Source organism: Pseudorasbora parva, chromosome 1 (assembly GCF_024679245.1).
Source record: "Pseudorasbora parva isolate DD20220531a chromosome 1, ASM2467924v1, whole genome shotgun sequence".
Lineage (NCBI taxonomy): Eukaryota > Metazoa > Chordata > Actinopteri > Cypriniformes > Gobionidae > Pseudorasbora > Pseudorasbora parva.
Genome location: NC_090172.1, coordinates 33,368,317 through 33,391,207, shown reverse-complemented (window position 1 = coordinate 33,391,207; position 22,891 = coordinate 33,368,317). Strand labels below are relative to the sequence as shown.

The following is a 22,891-nucleotide window of genomic DNA, read 5'->3' as shown; positions in this document are numbered from 1 at the left end:
AGCTGATCTCTCTTCCTGAAAGCCTCCACTCACCCCCACTGAGGTCTCTAGCCACAGTAGAAGCTATAATTGTAGAGTAAGTGGTGGATGATTTTGATGTGGGTGTGCTCTTTTTTCCCGTCTTGGGCTGTTGTTAATCAGCTGTGATTTTCTCAAAGCCGTTGAGGTCCAGAGAGGGTTTCTTGGTCCTGTCTGCCAATCAGACCCGACTGTTAGTGTGGCAGCAGAACAGCCTCCAGATGGTTTGGGGGTGGCAGTGATGCCAGGATTCCACAGAGGAGAGGGGGTGGGGGATAAGTGATATAGTGGCTATGGGGCTTTGTTTTAGTATGGATAAATTGTGCTGGTCCATATTGGCTAGTAAATTACTTTTTGACCTCTTTACCCTTTCCGGGATGAGATGCTAAATCCCTTTTGGTCAATGCGACAGACACATGACCACTCCGAGCCTCAACTACACTAATGGACAAAAAGACTTTTACACGATTCTACAAGAGGCCATTCAAATCTGTTTTCAGCCTTTAGAAGCAAATAGTGCAGCAGGATTATTACAGTCAATTTTATGTGACTGACAAGCTGCAAGCTTAACAGGAAACTCTTAACCCTTGAAAATGGCTTTGAATTCATAAAAAGCTCTTGAGAGATCATTTGATTTAAACGGTTCAGGGGAAAAAAGAAGAAACAGCAAAAACTGACATTAGGATTGTAAGAAGCACCTTGCAATGAAGGAGATGCTAAAATGCACTGCAGACTCTGAGCCACTACGGACAGTACAGCCTTTCACCAGGACCACTAACAACAAAATATGTGAAAACAACTGTATTATAGATTTTTGGCAACGTTTAGACTGCAGTTGATTTTTCTGAACTTGACATTAGTCATAATTGAATTACTCAAGATGGCAGAAACATAAAATAATGTAAATCGCTCCTTATTATGGACGCGTCTTACATATTACATTTTACAAGGTGCAAAAATATGTTTGTTTAAAATACATTACCATTCAAAGGCTTATGTTTTAGTAGTTAAATGTTTTTTAAAGAGATCTCACATGCTCACCATTGCTGCATTCAAAGAAAATACATTAAAACTTGTCTGGCTATCACCAGACCAAGCTCAATCTTTTAAAACTGAACATTAGTCTGGGGATTTTGCTATGTATTTTCTACTGCACAAGAGGTGTGATCAACAGGTTTGAAAATAATTCAAATTATGAAAGCAATTGGATAGTCCTTCAACCAATCAGACCACAAAAGGCATTATCAATGGGCATCAATCTATCCTTCTCCATTCGTCATTGTGTTAAACCTGCCAAAAGAGTGCCAGGTGGATAAGCCAGTCTGTGATTGGTTCCCGCAAACAGAAGTGTGACGGAAGCAGCAGAAATGAATGTACAGGTTTCCAGCCTGAGCAGCAGGGCGAAATCAAACTGGACCAGACTGGGTTTACCCAGTCTACAGTAAAACAGTAAAATTAACAATTATTATTAAAAAATTTAAAACAATGTTTTTCTATTTTAAAATGTAATTCCTTTTATGAAAAAACTGAAATTTCAGCAGCCATTATTTTAGCCTTCTGTGTCACATGATCCTTCAGAAATCATTCTAATTAACATTCTTCGTGACATTTCTTGTTAAAACAGCTGTGCAGCTTCATGTTTGAATAAGCTTAAAACTGTTTTCTATTTTAATATACGTGTTTTTCCACATATTTGATCTTTTTGATCAATTAATCCATCCTTGCTGAATAAAAATATTAATTTTAGGGCCACATTTAAATGAATCATGAATTCCACAGCATGCTAAAGTTAAAACACAACATAACATAAATACCAAGAGAGTTGCAGTTCTGCACACATACTCAACACTAGACCTGCTATAAAAATGGGCCAGTATTTCCCAGACGAAAAACAACACTAAGGAAGCATCCCATCTTGAAGACAGGATTATAAGGGAAGAGGAAAAAAAGCATCACAAAGACAATCTGCAGAATGAAGAATAAATATAAAACTAAGCTGTTTAGCAGTGTAGAAAATGTGAAAATCTGTTGGTCTCTGTCACATCGAATATTGATCATATGTAGACCTACAATTGCATGAATATGTGGGACTGATTAATGGGGCTGATACCAACATTTTAGATACTACTGCAATTTCACAATTCTCTATTCCAATTTTGAGACTATAGCAAAAACTACCAGCCTAATATAAAGTTCAAACATTCAGATAAGTGAACGGTCAGCAATACGGTAAGAACAAATAAACAAACTACAAGCAAAAGCACAGATAAATGCAATAGACTAAATAAATTATATAAATGATATAAATAATGCTTTAAATTTTCAGGTAGGTCTAACAGTAGTTCATAACTTTATTTTTTATTCCATAGCCTGTCTGAATACTCGATTCTGGCTGGCTAGAAGGTGTGCATTAAAACTGTTAAATGCACAGGTAGTTTTGCATACAGTTAGTTTAATCATTGTTCTATATTAAAGGGTTAGTTCACCCAAAAAAATGTAAATTATCCCATAATTTACCCACAACTGATGAACGGATAGAGCAAAACAAAACACCGGTCCTGAATTGGAAGTCTAAACCGAGAATGTTTAAAGAGAAATGTTTAAGGAGCTTGAGTTGCCCAGTACTATTAGTTTGAATTGCAAGAGGCGTCTACTCTCACCAAAGCTTAAACTTTGCCTAGGTCCCTATGCCGGGTCAGAGGGTCACTCTTCGGCTGGAACTAGACTCAGGGTTGGCTTTAATTGAAGCACACACACAACCATTTAGATAAATTAAAGGGTTAGTTCACCCAAAAACTAAAATTAGCCCATGATTTACTCACCCCCAAGTCATGTTAGGTGCTTCCAAGTTTTATAATGTCAGTGAATATAGCAGATCTATCTATCTATCTATCTATCTATCTATCTATCTATCTATCTATCTATCTATCTATCTATCTATCTATCTATCTATCTATCTATCTATCTATCTATCTATCTATCTATCTATCTATCTATCTATCTATCTATCTATCTATCTATCTATCTATCTATCTATCTATCTATCTATCTATCTATCTATCTATCTATCTATCTATCATAAAAGTGCTCCACACAGCTCTGGTGGGTTAATAAAGAAGGTCTTCTGAAGCGAAGCGATGCATTTGTGTAAGAAAAATATTCATATTTAAAACTTTACAAACTGTAATCTCTAACTTCCACTAACTGTCATAAGCGCATTCATGAGAGACTGTTGTTCCAGTGTATGACTTTGGACGCTCCCATGAGAATATGCTAGTTCTCAAGAGTAGACAACCAAGTTTTGTTTTGGTTAATCCTCTGCGACTCCACATTCATCACCGAAGCATACGTTATGCCTGCGTCCAACGTCATATGCAGGAACGCCATCACTGGAGCCGTGTGAAGCAATTTCATGATAGATATACTTGTGTACTTATACTTATGTACTTTTATGGACTTCAAAACAGAAACAGCCATTCATGCCATTATAAAGCTTGGAAGAGCCAGGACAGATTTTATTCATCTGACAGAAGAACGTCATATACATCTTGGATGACTTGAGGGTTAATAATAGTTAATAATAATGGGCTATTTTTTTTTTTTGTGAACTAACCTTTTAAATGTAAAATGTGACAATATGTTGTTTAAATAAAATAAGTTTAAGAAACGAGTATTTTGAAATAAGGATGAGTGTCTGATGTGTTAATAATCAAAGATTGTCAGGCATGGTCACAGAATGGACAATGGTATTCCTAGCATTCGTAATCCATAAATAAAACAAGAAGCACTCTAGGCCGTTCCTTGGCAAATGGGCTTCAGCATGGCATCTTCAGCAATGCCAACTGAAAGCTACAGAATAGAGAAGTAGCAATTCTCTAAATGAACCCACAGAGCAGAACCTTGCAATATTTTCTCTGACACTTCAAAAGGCTTAGTGAGGGAAAGACCAGAGTAACATTACTCACCGGCAGTGAAGTCCTTGTTAAGGTCGATGAAAGCATTGGAATGAGGGGCTCGCATTTTGACATCAGACCCGAGAGCCGGCTCACATTTTAGTTTTCTGAAAAATGATAAAACAGCATGCTTTGAAAACTGCATTTGTTTTTGTGACAGGCTAACTGTGTAACTAAAACAAAATCTTACCTGGTCCTGAGATAGCAAACCTCTGATGAACCACGAACAGATCCAAAAATATCTGGAATCATGTCCCCATTAAAGCTGTATGAGGAAAAGAAAAAGCAGCATTAGACCTCTGAGCAGAGACTTTACAGAGGATGAGGACTTACAATCTTCATCAGGGATTTGAAGTGTTTAAGAGCAAGATCTATCTATCTATCTATCTATCTATCTATCTATCTATCTATCTATCTATCTATCTATCTATCTATCTATCTATCTATCTATCTATCTATCTATCTATATATATATATATATATATATATATATATATATATATATATATATATTTAGATAGATAATTATATAATATTACCTTACCACTAGGGCTGGGTTGAAAATAGAAATTTCTTGATTTGAATTGATTCTCAGATTTTTTTTAAAACAAAGTCTCAGCTTTTAAATTCTGCTAATTTTATTATGAAATTCAAACAGTTCATGGCATTTTTAATGTGGCGACAGATCGTTGAAGAACTGACCCTCTCTTCAGCTTTACTGCTACAGCACGTACACATAAATGAACATTAGATGTTGAAAGATACAGTACAACTTACTGAAATTTGATGCTCATGAATCATTGTTTCAACCGTGGAAAGAGGTTAATAAGACAGCTTGTAAACCATGTCACATAACGTTACATTAAAAAAGGCAAAAAGAGGAGCATTTTACTTAATATATGCACTACATTGCATGTTCATTATATTTCTCAACCTGTTCTTCAATATTTAATATGTTTGAATAAATCAGTCATGAAAACACGTTATGACAGCCACAGTTAAATGTTTAGGCTATATTTAAAGAAAAAAATCAAGTATTAACATTTATTTTATTAAGAAATTATTATTATAACATTATTATTATTATTGGATATAAAACTTCCTTATGTGCAATCAAAATGTTTCTATACAAATCAGTTGTAAAAGGGGTGGTGAAACACATTCTTTCGAAGGCTTGATTGTGTGACATGCTTCATTTTTATTCGTTTTATATTTCATACATTTTACCTTTATTGTACACTGCTCTGTCTCTCCTTGTAAAAACGGTCTGATAGTTTCCTGGTTCTATGAAGCCAGTCCCTCAAAAATACTCAATGGGTTCAGATTGGTTCGCTGGCCCAGATGTGTTGTGATTTGCTAACTGCCTCGCACACTCCAGCCTACTATTACTCTTCTCCACAGCAATAAAAAGTGGCCTTGCCCCCCTTATTTAATATTCTCGGAGGAGGGGTTTATGTAAATTAAACCCGCTGATATCAGCAAGTCTGGAGGAAAAGGCTGAAGTTCCCAAATGGGTGTTTGCTGTAGTCCTTAGAAATTGATTTCTTTAAAGGGGGGGTGAAATTCTGTTTCAGTCATACTGAGCTTTTTTACACTGTTACAAGACTTGGATTTCCATCCTAAACATGGACAAAGTTTCAAACTAAGTTGGACGTTTGATGGAGTATTTCTGTTTTAAAAATACTCCTTCCGGTTTCCCACAAGTTTCTGAAAGTTTTTTTCCGAGTATGGGTCCGCTTGACATCAACAGGGCGGAATGTCCTTGTGCGGGCGCGTGCGATCAGAGCGAGAGAGCAAATGCATGCCCATAAACGCTGCACTTACTGCTGTCACAGGACTTCACCAAATCAACAATGCCACCAAAGAAGTGTGTTTTTGATGGAGTGGTTCACAGTCGTGCATTGCAAGCAGGCGATGAGTAAAACTGCTTAAAATGTCTGTGTGTAGTTGGATATTGTCGCGTAAGTAAACATCAGTAAACAACACGATCGTATATAGTTAGTTTATCAATGGAGTATGCGATGTATGGTGTGTGTTTAAAGGGTTACTTCAGCGATTAGCATATGGCTTTGTATCAGTAGAAACCCTGGAGTATATTTGAATGATCGTGCTCCATCCCCTCATATATATCCCCCTGAGACAAGAGATTTATGCATTTTATTTCTGGATAAATTACTCTGATGACGCAAATATCGTAAATTTGCGTCATTGGTAAATTTTTTGGCCAAAGGCTAAAGACTACAGCCAGCAGAGGGGGCTATTTCTGCATGTTTTTAACCCACGCATGGAGGGTGGGGTCGCACTCACAGCTCAGCTCGCAGCTGCAGGTATTCATGCAAACGGAGTGGTTCGCCAGGCTGAACACGCACTGTTAACGACTGCCACGGACGCGAGTACCTCAGCTCTCACCAGTCACAGTGATTCAGTAGCGGTGGCTTTGGGAGTGGCCTTGTAGGGCAGCGAAGCATTCCGGGAATTGTTGTCTTTCATCCCCATGAGACAAAAATAATTTTTTTGTCTTTTCTCAGTATAGAAAGCACCAAATTCAAAAATACGCCTCCATCTGCTCAGTTTTTTTCCGGAAAGACTCGGTAGAGCCTATCTTTCATTTATAAATATAATAAAACTAAAGTCTTTTCAGCGGTATGAAGGATGCAATACTACTCTATAGGTACTCAAGACTGACATGAGATTGACTGAAACTGTTGAATTGAAGCCAAATCAAAATTGAATCAAATCACAACCTTATGAATGGAATCGAATAAAATAAAATCACTTACTCCATGACAAGGGGCTGATCATTAAAGGTCCTGTTAAGCTCTATTCTTACACTCTGGTCTGTAAGAGAACAGATAATATTTACAAAAATGGTGCTATTTTCTGATATAATATAGTTCTAAGACCATCAATTTAGTAAGCACATTATTTAATAAGCACTTTAACAAAGCAATTTTTCATATACTCTTTTGAGACTTTACCCAAAGTTTGGTTATGGCCCCAGAAGATGAAGGCAATTGTATGCGAAGACCCGTCATTTGTGTGGCCAGTGAGAAGTACATCCATCTGAGAGTCGCCATCGTAATCACCCGGGACTACACTAGTTAAGCTGAAGTCACTAAGAGAGCCAGAGAAACACATGAACACTGCAATATCAACACACCACACTCCTGTACTATATCATTCAACACGACTAGTATGATATAGTAAGAATATGGACCTCACATGTGAGGATGGAAAAAACACATGATACATTTTATTCACCACAAATATGTAATTTTGTGCAGATGTTGCTATTCATATGGCCCAAATTAAGATTGATTTTTCAAGCTGTAAGTGTCATTGAAAGGATTCATGCATAAAGTTGATTTTTGTTCAGACAAAAAGGGGATTTTTTTTTGGTTGAATCTTATTATTATTTCTCTCACTGATAAAATGTCTTTATTTTTCTTAAGATGCAGTATGTTTTGTTATACAGTTACACCAGTTATTGTCTTTTGGTTTTTACCGCTAGTATTGCGAGATTTAACGAGATCTTGAGAGACTATCGGGCTACAGGTACAATAGACACGCCCTCACATGCTCAAGACTTTCAGAGCGAGGGCCACGTTTAAAGGGTTACTTCAGCGATTAGCATATGGCTTTGTATCAGTAGAAACCCTGGAGTATATTCAAATTATTGTGCTTTTCCCCCTCATATCTCCCTGAGACAAGAGATTTATGCATTTTATTTCTGGAAAAATTCCTCCTATGATGCAAAATGACGATTTTTGCATCATAGGAGGAAGGTTTGCCCAAAGGCTAAAGACTACAGCCAGCAGAGGGAGCCATTTCCGCATGTTTTGAATCCGCGCATGGGGGATGGGAGATAACACTCTGCTTGCAGGGAGAGCTCAGCTCAGCTACAGGCACTCATTTAAACGGACTATGGTACGCAATGTAAGTCTTTTAACTTCTCAAATTAATTTCTATGAAAGTTAAGCTTGTAAAGGCATGAAATGAAACGCGCCAGACTGAACTCGCGTTGTGAATGTATGCCGCGAGTGTAGTCGCGATTACCTCAGCTCTCATCACTCCTGCAGTTAGTGCTCAGCGCTGTGATACTGGCGCGGTGACTCACTCATTATATTGAACAGACACGTTCAGTTTTTAATTGTAGTGTCTCCTCTAACTCAGTCACTGTAATCAAGTTGGTGGCGTTGGGAATGGCACAGGGCAGCGAAGCATTCTGGGAATTGTAGTCTTTCATCCCCATGGGACAAAAATACATTTTCTGTCTTTTCTCAGTCTAGAAGACACCAAATTCAAAAATAATTTCACATTTCTACTGCATTGATGACCCAGTTTAAATACAGATTCATCTTCCCAGCGCTGAAGTACCCCTTTAAGCCAGCTTCCAAAGGCTAGCTATCCAGCTGCATAAGCTAGAAAATGCACAAATCGATATTCGCCTAAATACCTCTGAAGTGACAGGCGGCCACGAGGTAGCTACATTTATTTTACAATTGTGTGTTAGCAAACAAAAATGGAGTGTCTAATTGCACTGTTTACTCTGTCCTGTAGTTTTCACAGTGTTTCATTGCATCTGAGAAAGCTAATAAATGCACCCGTACTCGAGAAACCGTGTGCAGTGTTGTCATTGAGGAGTTACACAAGCTATTGCACAAGCTATTACATTTTCATAACAGCACACTACATGCATAAAATGATTATAAATATCAATTGTCACTCTACCAAAAATATCTTCGTAAAATGATATTTAAATGCTTAGCTCTGTAGTTTTAAATGTGGGCAAAATATATAATGCAATGCATTACAATAGTGATTGCAAGATATACAAATATGCAATCCTAAAGCAAGTTGTACGTTTTTATATATATATATATATATATATATATATATATTAGGGCCGGGACTCGATTAAAAAAATTAATCTAATTAATTAGAGGCTTTGTAATTAATTAATCGAAATTAATCGCATTTTAATCGCATATAAATATTTTACCTGAGAACAATGAGAAGTAATTTTTCACATGTATTTTTAGTATACCATTGAATAATGACTGAATACATAAGCTTAATCAACAAAATATTGTTTATTTATTTCAGTCCAGCAGACCAGTGCAATGTTTGCCATTAAGTGTAGCAAAAGCATATTTGTGATATTTGAGGCTCGATGTGCTGCGGTGATACGCTAATTCCTTGTTGTATAGCAGGGGTGTCCAATCCTGCTTCTGGAGGGCCACTGTTCTTCTGAGTTTAGCTCTAACCCCAATTAAACACACCTGTACCAGCTCATTAAGGTCTTATTAGGCATACTAGAAACTTTAGCAGTGTATTGAGGCAAGCTGGAGCTAAACTCTGCAGGACGTCAGTGGCCCTCCAGGACCGACTTTGGATACCCCTGTTGTATAGCTTGCACACAACCATGCTCTTGTCGACGCTTCCATCATTTCGTTTTTTAAAACTAAATTTCCCATCCACGGGGCCAAGCAAAGCGGTCTCATCAGCTTCTTCGTTCATGTTCACTATGGTTTGTTGTTTTCATGGTTGTTGTCGTGACTCATGAGCGCTAGTTGGTGTTCCAGTATAATCGGTCCGTCAAAACTCATTCATTGAAAAACGTTCCGCGGGGCAAAAATAAGTGCGATTAATTTTTTTTTTTTTTTTGCGTAATTAATTAACGCGTTAAAGTCCCGTAGTTAATTAATCTTAATTAACGCGTTAAAGTCCCGGCCCTAATATATATATATATATATATATATATATATATATATATATATATATATATATATATATAATGTGTGTGTGTTTGTGTAAACATGAGTTGCTTTAGTCCAGTTATTAACTTGAAATATTAATAACAATACAAAAGTTATTCTTTCATGCACTAAAAGTAATCAGCAAATATATTTCTAACAAGAGCCAAAGGTGGATATTTGTATTATTATTTCACAGTATAAACTATGAAGTCAGAAGGCACATAGAAAATTGTATGCAATAAGTTAAGCAACTTTTTGATCATGTTGATAATTTAGAAGCATTACAATTATATTTATCAATGTAATCAAGTAGGCTTTAAAAGGTTAGTGTGTGCCAGTGTATATTCTTACCTAGGGAAAACATCTTTAGTCAGATGGACTTTAGGTTTATAATAAGGAGGTTTAAGATCAGCCAAGAAAATCAGCAGCTCAGATCCTGAAAGAAATAACAATCCCGTAAAATAACACATTATCAGGATGTTTATCACTATTAACACAAATAAGTAAAAATAAAATAATGTAGAGTGAATATGAGGGAGTATCCACCACATCCCCTGTCATTAGCAACAATATATGACAGTATTGTGTTTTTATACACAAAACACCAGCTGACATACTATCAGAGCTCACACATAATATACAATAAGCAGCACTTTACATAAAACATACACGTTAAACGTTGGGGGATGATTTTAAGACATTGTTAATCTTAAGGTTAGCTAGCAGTACGTTACTGTACGTACGATTCCTGATGATGAAAATGTCAGTCTGTTTATCAGAGTTGAAGTCGCCGAAAGCCGCTACTGTGCCATAATTCTCCAGGGCAAATAAATCCTTAGTAACGTCCTGCAATGCAAACGTGACATAATGTCCGACAAAACTTAATAATAACGTCAAAACAGAAGTCCATGACAGCAACATTTTGCTGTTAGCTTTAACCATCACAAACCGGAACACGGCACGCGAGTTCTACGGCAGCCAGCGGAGTACATATAGGCTTTGCGACAGTGTTGGTGCCTTAACGGCAGTGTGAGTGTAATGTTTTTATTTTGCTGTCATCATGGCAAGCTTAGCGGATGTCGGCTGGAAGCTGCTGGAGTTCAAAGCCAGATCTAAACGATCAGGTTTGGCTTTTGAGATGCATGGCATCGGGCACGGTTAAACACTGCGCATTTGTACTCTCGCTTCATTTTGATCCATTGTCCGTGTCGCAAAAGTTCATTAACATGAGTTTGTCGTGTCTGTGTGGAGCAAAAGCCCAAAGGTCAGGCGAGAAGTGTACGCTGATCAATGGCTATATTTAGAGCCTAACTGCACACTGAGCGTCAGCCTTTGAATTTTTAAGGAGAAGTACTTTAAAAGACTTCAGTGGCTGAATGTTTAAGGTTTTGAAAGGCTTTTTAACCTTTTTAATTCAGTGCTAGTTAGCATCTGCTTCAACCTGACTCAAGTAGCCCTTGGCAGTTTTCAGGATCCACTTGTGGTTATGCAATATATAAATAAGTACAATTACCTACACAGTTTCTTTCTGCTATTTTTCTTTGTCTCTTGAAGGAGTAGCACATAAAAAAAAATGCTCTCCATTTTATTCTAAACCTGTATGGAAAAGATCCAGTAAATGTAACCATTTATACCAATCATTCTACCTAATATCACATTTTGTGTTCTACAAATTCATATTGGTTTGGAACAACATGGGTGAGTAAACAATATTTTTTTGCATGACCTAAAATAGTCATATAAATTGTATTTGTACAGCTTTACTGAAAATCAAGATGTTAATGTTTATAATGTATTAATATCTTTGTGCCTTATAGTTGCATAGTCTAGATCAGAGTTGGGTGAAATTATAGTTTGCGCTTTGCAACGACTTAAACAATAAAACAGTTAAAAAAAGCTAAAAACAATAAAAAGATTTGTTATAGAATATACCGCTTTACGTATGTATGCAGGTTAGCTGTGCGATAATATACTTTGCATTTTGTGGTGATATAAACAATCAAGCAGTTGGATACTGATCACAAATTGTTACTCATAATCTTAAACGTTGGTTTAGGATTGTAGTTTATATAGTATCATTGACATTTCCACACATTTTAATCATCATCTTATCCTCCCACATCAGTCACACCAAATCATCTCACTTTCAGTTGTCTATAATACAATTTGTTGCATGTCCATTCAGTAACCATGCCTGAAAATTGGAAATTCTCTCTGTGTGATTCCATGTAATTTGTCTTTTCTCTCTAACCCTCTGAATTATACTAATGTTGTAGTTTAACTAATAGAGGACTGGCGTAGAGTTCACCTAATGAAAAATGGCCAACACTGCCAATGAGGTTCTGAATGTCCGTCGCAAACTCCTGAAATTTGGTAAGTTTGGGTGAAGCGATTGATCCATGGATAAGTTGCTCATCATTATGAAATGAGATCTTTCCATTTCAGTTTATATAGTGTGAAGTATCTGGAAATTTCACCATTAAACGAAAGGAAAGCCAATGCATTTCCCAACAGTTATTGGCCCAGATATTAAACTCTTTGTTGACTTATTGAAAATTGGCGTTTAATTAAAAACAAATATAATTTTTTAATTTTATTTTATTGCAGCAAGTGATAATTATAGTGTTTCGTCTCTAATGTATCATTCAATTTAAAAGGGTTAGGCATAAATAAACCTTGGCATTAATCAGTAATTCAGTCCAGTACCTCTCTATTTCTTTCTGTCAATGTCTGATCAAATCTGTTAACAGAGGGTTTGTATGCTTCTTGAGGCAAGTTACTTTTATATCAATGTGGTGAAACTAAAATGAGGAGTATCTTTCATTTGCCTATTGGATGTGCACTGCTTAGCTGGTGTTATCTTAAAAAGAGATGGCTTTGTCCCTGCTACTTAAAAGCTGATGGGAATTATGCTAATTTGCTAGGAAATGTGAATTTTCAGTACCTGAGGTATTGACCCTGGGTCGATTCTATTAAAATGTAAATTGCTCCAAAGTTAAATGTGTCTGAAATAGTGCTCAAGTTGATGGGGTTCCCCTGAATTTCACTCCTCAGAAAAAAAACCCAAAAAAACAACTGAATTTACTGGTGTCGGGTTCCATTATTCACAGAGTTTGTGCCAGTGCCTTCAATTTTGCAATCAAGCTGTGTGTGTTTGCAGTGACGTTCGATTTGATATATGCATCTGGTGAACAATAGCTTTAGTCTTTTGCATTTTGCTTTGATTGTTTTGCTGGCATGCTTCGCTGCCTTTTCACCCCGGTAAATCTGCATTTTGCTGCTCTTAGCATTGTAAATGGAACAGAAAACCATTTAGGTTACAGAGAATAAATGAAGCACAGTTTGATTTTGGTGAGTCAGCTCAACTTCAGCATACTAAATAGCCCAAAGTGAGCCAGTAGCAGATCAGTACAGTAGTCTATAGTAGCATCATCAAGAAGCCATGCTGACTGTGTATTCTATCCAGGGATACTTAAATTGCATCTAGAGATGAGATAAGCATCACAATATTTCCGAACTGTTAAGATTCAAACATGTTGTTTGATATCAATGTCTGCTTTTTTTGATCAGGCTCCATCTATGAACCTCTAAAGCTATCAAACTTGCACCGGGAGGATGAGCCCCTTTGGGAGAAACTTGACCGCTTCTATGGTGCAGGTGAGAATTTATGTCCTGTATGTAATTTGTTTTTAAAAATTGAGGCCAATCTGAAGATACTGTGCTATGGAGGGCTCAAGATTGTTGGAGAACATATCTCGAGCACTCGATTATGGACTTTAATGATGCATTTAACCTCTGTTGTGTCATCGTGGCTTCATCTAGATGCATCACCTTTCTTTTTATTTTAATTAAAAGTATGCGTTAATAAAACAACTAATTTAAGCTGTCAAGCTGTGTACAAATTGCAGTTACTCCTGATTTTCCCTAATATAGTTGATCTGTGTATTAATTGCACCGATGTTTACTCGTATTTAAAAACAATTGAATGATGCCAAGATGCTTCCTAATTTAATTAGAGGATTCAAAAAGTCTCCAAACCATTACATTTAATTATAATACCCAGCAAATGACTTGAGTCCAAGCACTAAAAGATTCATTTGAATCTAGTATGGTCTCTCATTGCTGTGCTCCTCTGTGCAGTTGGCTCTTAATCAATACTCATCTCTTTTCCTACCCACCCTCCATATCTCTCTCTTCTCACCTAATCTTGCTTTCCATGTTAGTTTTCCCCATGACAATTAAATACTGTTTCGCAAGATGAATGGCATATGTATTAAAAGAGTTTTCTTCATAGATTTATTAATTTTTATACTTCCTGTTTTATGTTTAGATTTCGAGGTAATTTAGATTTAGTCAAGCGTGTCTCATATGCAGGGTTTCTCTTTGTGTCTTAAAAAAGGTCTAAAAAGTCTTAATTACAAACATTTAAGGTTTTAAAAGCTCAGAGCAAAATGCATATTATTTTCCTCATTAATATTTTCCTTTTTTACAATACATGCATATCTAAACATCTTTCAAATGAACAAAATTTAGTTAGTTTGTGCATAACAAGAACAAAGCTCTGTCAATGAGTTAAAGGGTTAGTTCACCCAAAAATGAAATTGATGTCATAAATGACTCACCCTAAATTCGTTCCACACCCGTAAAACCTCTGTTCATCCTCGGAACACACGTTAAGATATTTTATATTTAGTCCGACAATGCATCTAAGTGTATGCACACTATACTGTCCATGTCCAGAAAGGTAATAAAAACATCATCAAAGTAGTCCATATGTGACATCAGTTAGTTAATTAGAATCTCTTGAAGCATCAAAAATACATTTTGGTCCAAAAATAGCAAACAAATATGACTTTATTCAGCATTGTCTTCTCTTTCTGGTTTGTTTTCAATCCTCAAATAAAGATTCAAGCGGTCATGAATCAGCGGATTGATTCATGAATCGGATCGCCAATGTCTTGTATTTCAGCAGTTTGGTATGTTGAAACGTGATCCAAATCATGAATCAACCCGCTGATTCATGACCGCTTGAATCTTTATTTGAGGAAAAAATAAAAAACGCGGAATTTTGATTGAAAACAAACGCAGATTTTTTTTAATTTTTGGACCAAAATGTATTTTAGATGCTTCAAGAGATTCTAATTAACTAACTGATGTCACATATGGACTACTTTGATGATGTTTTTATTACCTTTCTGTACATGCACAGTATAGTGTGCATACACTTAGATACATTGTCGGACTAAATATAAAACATCTTAAACTGTGTTCTGAAGATGAAGGGAGGTCTTACGGGTGTAGAACGACATTAGGGTGAGTCATCAATGACATCAATTTCATTTTTGGGTGAACTAACCCTTTAAGAATCTTTAGGCAAATTGCTTTGGAAAAAAAGACAAAAATACAGAGAAAGAACATAACTTTGTAATCTGAAAATACTGTAAAAGTTATGTCCATGTTCTAGTGGTTGAGAGCAGAGGTAAGCAACTACTTTTTATGTAACATGAATTAAAAAGTAATGTATATCTGTTAGAAGTCGTATTTTAAAACTCTGGAATGTCGCTGCTTGTGTTTTTCCCTAGATAAGTATATTCATTTAGAGAACATTTTTTCCCCTTGATCTTAAAAATATTAGATTTAATGCACTATACAAATAATTTTCTAAACAATTTAGTTATTCTCCCCCCGGTAAACATGTCTATAAGATACACTTAGCTTTAAAAATAACATGACATAAGTCTTGCTTTCAGAGAAATCTAACAAAATGTAGCTAGATTTAAATTATTTAAATAGCTTTAAATTATGTACTTTTTCTTCTCGAGGAAATGTCATCTTTTAAAGAGATTTTTGCTGGACAACAACACTAATGGCCCATTTCCACCATGCGGTATGGTTCAGTACAGTTCAGTATGGTAAGCAATTTTTTTTTGTTTACATGGTCAGACGTTGTGAATGGCACACTAATTCCCAACCGTACCTTACCACTTTTTTGGCACCCTTCTGTTGGGGTACCTAGCACAATAGTCTGGTTCTAAAGGGTGGAGCTAGACTCACTGCAGAAAGTTGATTATTTGTCAGAGAATCGTCATTTGCGTGTGCTTTTTTGGCTGTGTGTCTTCTTGTGACAACAGCCACATGCTGAGAAGCAAGAACAAGATCTGATGTGTCGTTCCTTGTTGTTTACTGTGTTGCTTTTTTTCGTCATGCGAGAATGCCTTTGATCGCTACACAATGCCTGTCATAGGTGCTCTGGTGGTAGAAATGCAAGTCGGATCAGGGTTTACGGTTAGATGGTACTGTACTGTACTGAACCGCTACCGCACTGCTCAGTGAGACTAACCATAAAAGACAGGACACAATCTCTCTCTAGATTTGTGCCCCGTTTACTTTTCCATTTCAATTTTGTTTATATACATGCCAAATAATAATCGTAGAAGCTACACAAAGTTTTGCTTTCTCTTCGAACCAAAGTTCGGGGAACTTCCACCTTCTAACTTGTATAGGGAAAAGGAATTTGATCACAGACTGACCTGTCTATGGTTTAATACACAGGTCTCAACTGCTTGGTTTAAAATATTGTAGGTTATTATGTAATATTGTGATGTAATTGAACATTTCAAGAACACCTTATGTCTTTTGCCTAGCACACCTGATTCAACTCCTCAGCTCATTAGTCGAGTGCCTAATTAACTTGTTTTATCCTAGTCAAAAACAATGGAAGAGTTTCTTGAATTCCGTGCTTTCAATCTCTTTCCTCCATCCAGACTTCATCCTGTTCCTAAAGCTCATTTAAAATCCCCAGACAGACAACACTGAGATGAGAGCACTGCAGGGTGAGAGGGAGGAAGTGAGAGAGAACAAAGAGTAAAGAGTGACAGAGAGGATGCTTCTCATTTCAATGATCCTTTTGAGTCATGGTTGAAGCAGACAAACGTACAGCGTTAGCGCGGGGTAATCCCGTTTTGAAAGTGAATCCCCATGTCATTCCCTATAAGACGAATCCTACAATGATAAATAATGTGGTACGTTTCATAATTCAAATAGTAATAGTTTTGGCAGATTCCACCTCAGAGCTGAAATGCTTCTCAGCTTATTATCACAGCACATTATATGCAACATGCATGGTATACATGCATGGTGTACTTTTCTCTGAAGGTTATTGCCAGTCTTTATCTCTGGTCTCTCTGATTTTCAGCCTTTCTCGCTGCCTTTCTGGGTTTTCCTATTTATGTGGTAATGACATCATGCTTCAGTGCTTCTCATTTCCCCTTCTTCTCCTCTCCGGCCTGTTTGTTGTGAATGCTGTTCTGCTATCTTTCCTCTGCCTCCACAAGATTAAGGTTGGAGAAAACAAGCTTTAACTTTTAATGGGCAACATTCTTTCTTTCTTTCTTTCTTTCTTTCTTTCTTTCTTTCTTTCTTTCTTTCTTTCTTTCTTTCTTTCTTTCTTTCTTTCTTTCTTTCTTTCTTTCTTTCTTTCTTTCTTTCTTTCTTTCTTTCTTTCTTTCTTTCTTTCTTTCTTTCTTTCTTTCTTTCTTGGTCTTCTCTCTCTCACTCTGTCTCTGTGGTTCAGTCTCCACCCATTTTCTACGTCTTCTTCCGTGTGCTGGACCCCCTCCCTTTCTTCTTGGTGTATAAAAATGGCTTCCGTGTGGAAACAGACTGTTTGCGTGTGCAGTGTTAGGGGTTGATTTAGAGGTGCATTATGCTGATAGACGATAAGAGAGAGATGCAGTCTTCGAAGCATTTGCATCTAGAGTGCTATGATGCGTTCCATCCTTCACGTGTGAAAAATATATGTCATTTGCCTTTTTCCCCTTCTCAAAAGAATTCACTCAGCACTGGGGATGCCTCCACGTGCCATGGCGACTGTGAAATGACTGCAGATGAGATATTCTTGATTAGTAATTTAAGGCTTTACAGGAGCACACGGCCAGTAATAGCAGGCTGTGTGGCAGGTTTCTCCGGATTAATTGATCTCTGACCCTTTCGTCCCTGAAACATTATGCAGGACTCCAACCGTACTCTTCCTTTCAGTCCTGCTGGCATCAGCCGCACTTACGGTACAAGACCTAATCAGATAAAGACGTATTTATCGGCTTTTTTGGTACGCCGGATTCTTCCGATGCGAGTCAGAGTAATCCTGGCTGCAGTCTCGGAAGAGTATATTAATATTCTGACTAATTCCCCCCAGTGTCTCCTTATCCCCAAGCCCTGCTGGCACTGTCTCTTTGAATTGACCCTAACACTACATAACAAATGATGGTTCGGAATGAATGTCCCCTTCATTTGTGCTGCCGTAATGTGCTGATGAAAAATGAAGTGCCCTATTCAGCCTGATTATACATTAGTAAAGAGAAATCACAGTAGAGAGCGAGAGAGCAGGTTTAACAGTTTGGCACATTGATGGATAAAGCAGTGTTGCCTTTTTTGTACATTTTTTTCTTCTTCATAATATTGATGAGCAATATGCAGTATTTATTTAGCTTGATTAATTATACATGCAGAGGTATTTTATGTCAGAATACAGGAATAACAGGTGTGAAAAGGTGTTTATCAAAGATCCATAAACAGGCTTGGAGGGTGCCGTATGTGTTTGTGAAGACACCTGCTGTTGCAGTGAGTTGCTGATAGTAACATCATAAGACTTTATCCATTTTTCCCTCCGTTCTTCTATTTTTGCTTCTAGTGAAGAGCACCATTCTGAATTATCAGAGCCCTACCACTGGTCTGTTCCCGGTGAAGACCTGTTCCACCTGCAAGGATGCTAAAGTCAGAGACTCCCTCTACTGCGCTGCCAGTGTCTGGTCACTGGCGTTGGCATACAGGTCAGATACTGCTTTGTACTTTATGTGGAATTATCTTTTGTTAAAATCTGGGGTCACATGCTACGCTGATCTTAAATTATGTTTCAAATGGTAAATGTGAATGGCTCTTTTCCAGTGCTCCCATTTACCACCAAGCCATACTCACCACTCATAAATCAAATTCCATGAAACCATTATTAATGTGCTGACTGTTGATATCATTGTTCTATTCAGAGCGCTATTATGTAAAGATATATACAGGTCCTTCTCAAAAAATTAGCATATTGTGATAAAGTTCATTATTTTCCATAATGTAATGATAGAAATTAAACTTTCATATATTTTAGATTCATTGCACACCAACTGAAATATTTCAGGTCTTTTATTGTTTTAATATTGATGATTTTGGCATACAGCTCATGAAAACCCCAAATTCCTATCAAAAAAATGTAGCATATCAGGAAAAGGTTCTCTAAACGAGCTATTAACCTAATCATCTGAATCAACTAATTAACTCTAAACACCTGCAAAAGATTCCTGAGGCTTTTAAAAACTCCCAGCCTGGTTCATTACTCAAAGCCACAATCATGGGTAAGACTGCCGACCGGACCCTGTCTAGAAGGCCATCATTGACACCCTCAAGCGAGAGGGTAAGACACAGAAAGAAATTTCTGAACGAATAGGCTGTTCCCAGAGTGCTGTATCTAGGCACCTCAGTGGGAAGTCTGTGGGAAGGAAAAAGTGGGGCAAAAAACGCTGCACAATGAGAAGAGGTGACCGGACCCTGAGGAAGATTGTGGAGAAGTACCGATTCCAGACCTTGGGGGATCTGCGGAAGCAGTGGACTGAGTCTGGAGTAGAAACATCCAGAGCCAACGTGCACAGGCATGTGTAGGAAATGGGCTACAGATGCCGCATTCCCCAGGTCCAGCCACTTTTGAACCAGAAACAGCAGCAGAAGCGCCTGACCTGGGCTACAGAGAAGCAGCACTGGACTGTTGCTCAAATTTTGCATGCCATTCGGAAATCAAGGTGCCAAAGTCTGGAGGAAGACTGGGGAGAAGGAAATGCCAAAATGCCTGAAGTCCAGTGTCAAGTACCCACAGTCAGTGATGGTCTGGGGTGCCATGTCATCTGCTGGTGTTGGTCCACTGTGTTTTATCAAGGGAAGGGTCAATGCAGCTAGCTATCAGGAGATTTTGGAGCACTTCATGCTTCCATCTGCTGAAAAGCTTAATGGAGATGATTTCTTTTTCAGCACGACCTGGCACCTGCTCACAGTGCCAAAACCACTGGTAAATGGTTTACTGACCATGGTATTACTGTGCTCAATTGGCCTGCCAACTCTCCTGACCTGAACCCCATAGAGAATCTGTGGGATATTGTGAAGAGAAAGTTGAGAGATGCAAGACCCAACACTCTGGATGAGCTTAAGGCCGCTATCGAAGCATCCTGGGCCTCAATAACACCTCAGCAGTGCCACAGGCTGATTTTTTTCTGAAAACAACCGAACTATTGGAGGCATCTAGTGGGTGGAGCTAAAGAGTTACAAGCACACACAACTATGACACATGCAAAATCAATATACCATGACATTATCCCTGGATAACTTTCGATTTCCTATATGTTCGTGTTGTTGAAATTGTATGCACTTATTTGCCGATTGCCAGCCAAAAACATTTGATGCAGTTTCTCTCACCGCCTGCAGTTTCGACTCATGACCGGGAACAAACAAACACAATTACACAACTCTGTTGCTGCTCCGGAAAACAAACTACACCCATTGTTCCCTTAATGCTGGGATATTTGAGAAGCTAAATAAGGTGCAGCGCTGCAGACGGCTTCCGTAACCCAAACAAAGCTCATTGATTGGCGTGTTCTTTGTTTAGCTCTGGTTTATGTGCGCACACGCTCATCCGGGAGAACAGCGGACCGTACAAGGAATTCCACCCTTTATGACATAAACAGGGCCATACTCGCCAAAAACATTACGAAACTTACTCAAATCCTGAAGGAGTGTATTTGTCACAGAAATACTCATTCATACTCAGTCAGACGTCCCAAGTTTTTTTTTTTTATGGCCATCTTTAGCAATATAATCCAAATCTTTTAACAGTTTAAATAAGTCAGAATACATGAAATGGCATAAGACCATTTTGCACAAAACCACGTGAATGTTTTTTCATACTAGTTTGTTGATTCACTCTTGGTGTGAACAGACCTTATGGCTATGATTTGGCCTGAACAAGCAGTATTGTGGTCAGACTGTTGGAATAGGCCTCTGAATTAAACTGTGAAAATGACGTGCCATTATCATAGGAAAAAATAAACTATGCTGTTTACTTACACTGACGTCCAAACATTTGTGGTCAGTAAGGTTAAAAAAAAATGAATATTAAAGAAATTCATACTTTTATTCAGCATTGAACAAAAGTGGCAGTAAAGACATTTATAATGTTAAAAAGATTTTAAATTTGTATCAACAAATCCTGAAAAAAAATATTGCAGTTTCCACAAATATATTATCAACTGCTTTCATCATTTATAATAATAATACCTTTCTTAAGCAAATCAGCCAAGAATGATTTCTGAAGGATCATGTGACACTGAAGACTGGAGTAATGATGCTGAAAATAAATCTTTGCACCATAGGAATAAATAACATTTTAAAATATGTTAAAATAGAAAATGATTATTTTAAATTGAAATAACATTTCACAATAATAAAGTTTTAATGTATTTGTGATCAAATAAATTCAGCCTTGAGTATGAGACTTCTTTCAAAACATCTTTTAAAGAGTGTTGTAAGTGTATACTCCTCACATTAGCAGTTTTAATCAAGTTGAGGTAAGTATGTGTACCTGCTCATTGATCCAGATATGTTTGTTCCAGTGCTCAGATTTATGGACTACTGCTTCTTCACTGCAGTTTCCAAAGCTCAGTTAAGACCGAATTAGATGAATGTCCAGGGATGTACTGGATACTGGATAGCTTGAAGGTTATAGGTTCAAACTCTGAAAGAGGCATAAACTGTCACCTTTTTGCCCTTGAACAAGATACTATAGCTAAGCCCCAGGTTCCTCTTGGGGGATTGTCCAAAGTCACTTTGAATCCAAGACACTCTGACCACCAAACACCAACCTGCTCGTTCTTTAACTGGGCTGTTGTAGAACATTTATCTTTTTGTTTTTAGCTACTCCAGTGATTTGGATTTGTGTTGTGATTTTATAATTTTTTTCCCAAGAGGGCAGTACTTCCATGTGTTTTGTCTTTCCTTCTTTCATTTAAAGGTGTATTTATGAGTAAGATCTGTCATCATTTATTCAGCCTCATGTCATTCCAAACCTCTGACTTTTTTTTCTTCTGTTGAACACAAAATATGATACATTTAAGAAAGCATATTGTGACAAGGACAAAAAAGCTTCATAAAAACACAATAAAAGTTGTTTTTTTTCATGTAAGGAGGTTTTGATGCATGACCTTTTCTAGAAATTGTTTGCTTGGGTTTTGTATTGTTTTCGCTATGGAATAATTGAACGGGATAATAACTGGTTGGGGCAACCAAGCACTTGGTCATTGTTTTATAGGCTTATTTTCCTAATTTAGCTGTTTGATAATAATGAAAAATTTAATTGAGAATGCATTTTAAAACCCAATTCAATCCCAGAATTGATTTGATGTAGTATTTTTTTTTTAGACCCTTTGTTTTATATGTCCACTATTTATATTTGGATATACATTTCTACTGAATTTCATTGTTCTATTTCTAAGGCTATATTTACACTTGGTATTAATTAATTTCCCCTTCAATGTTTAAAAATAAATAAATAAAATGCTAGCCACTACTAGTGTTTTTGACAATTTGTACAAACATTTCATGGCCCCCAGAATATTTGTATGAATATCTGAACATGCACTAAATCAAAAGAAAGAACTTTGTGCATTCTTTTTATTTTATTTTATCAACACCTGAATATGGGTATGTTTCATAAAAAAAAAAAAAAAAACATTTTGAGCAAAATGCTGAGAATTTATATATATTTTTTTTTAAAATCAAAGACTACCTCTGGATCGGATTCAGAATGATGATCAAAACATAGATGGAGTAAATCAAGTTCATCAACACCCCTAATGCAATTAATCCTAATGCCCTAATGGGCCTTCAGCAACTTTAGGCAATTTTGATTTGCTGTTTAATGTTGTTGATCGCATTATTTCACATATGCATATGTTTGCATATGATATCGCTTGTTTCTGCAACTTCTTCACATGTGCTTTGATCAGGAGATTCAGTATGGTGGATTTCAGAAGATGTGTCATATCATAGCGCCTCCTACCCCAATAGTTATAACAC

General features: G+C 37.0%; 2 protein-coding genes across 4 annotated transcripts in view; one reads left to right on the top strand and one right to left on the bottom strand.

Moving 5' to 3' along the window:
* itfg1 (integrin alpha FG-GAP repeat containing 1) overlaps nucleotides 1-10,711 on the bottom strand; it is a 159,344-nt gene extending 148,633 nt beyond the window's left edge. Inside the window, exons 1-6 of the mRNA XM_067438070.1 lie at nucleotides 10,474-10,711; nucleotides 10,082-10,166; nucleotides 6,950-7,086; nucleotides 6,752-6,809; nucleotides 4,162-4,236; nucleotides 3,984-4,078 (exon numbers count right to left, since the gene is read on the bottom strand). Of these exons, the coding sequence (XP_067294171.1) occupies nucleotides 3,984-4,078; nucleotides 4,162-4,236; nucleotides 6,752-6,809; nucleotides 6,950-7,086; nucleotides 10,082-10,166; nucleotides 10,474-10,672 (649 nt within the window). The 5' untranslated portion in view covers nucleotides 10,673-10,711. The remainder of the gene's footprint in view (nucleotides 1-3,983; nucleotides 4,079-4,161; nucleotides 4,237-6,751; nucleotides 6,810-6,949; nucleotides 7,087-10,081; nucleotides 10,167-10,473) is intronic.
* A 32-nt stretch (nucleotides 10,712-10,743) lies between these two features.
* Nucleotides 10,744-22,891, top strand: part of phkb (phosphorylase kinase, beta) — a 102,813-nt gene continuing 90,665 nt past the window's right edge. For 2 of the 3 annotated variants that reach the window (XM_067438031.1, XM_067438040.1), the window contains exons 1-3: nucleotides 10,744-10,854; nucleotides 13,301-13,387; nucleotides 18,420-18,558. In XM_067438031.1, the coding sequence (XP_067294132.1) occupies nucleotides 10,791-10,854; nucleotides 13,301-13,387; nucleotides 18,420-18,558 (290 nt within the window). In that variant the 5' untranslated portion in view covers nucleotides 10,744-10,790. Of the gene's footprint in view, nucleotides 10,855-12,006; nucleotides 12,104-13,300; nucleotides 13,388-18,419; nucleotides 18,559-22,891 lie in introns of all 3 variants that reach the window. The other variant, XM_067438050.1, reaches the window with a different exon arrangement.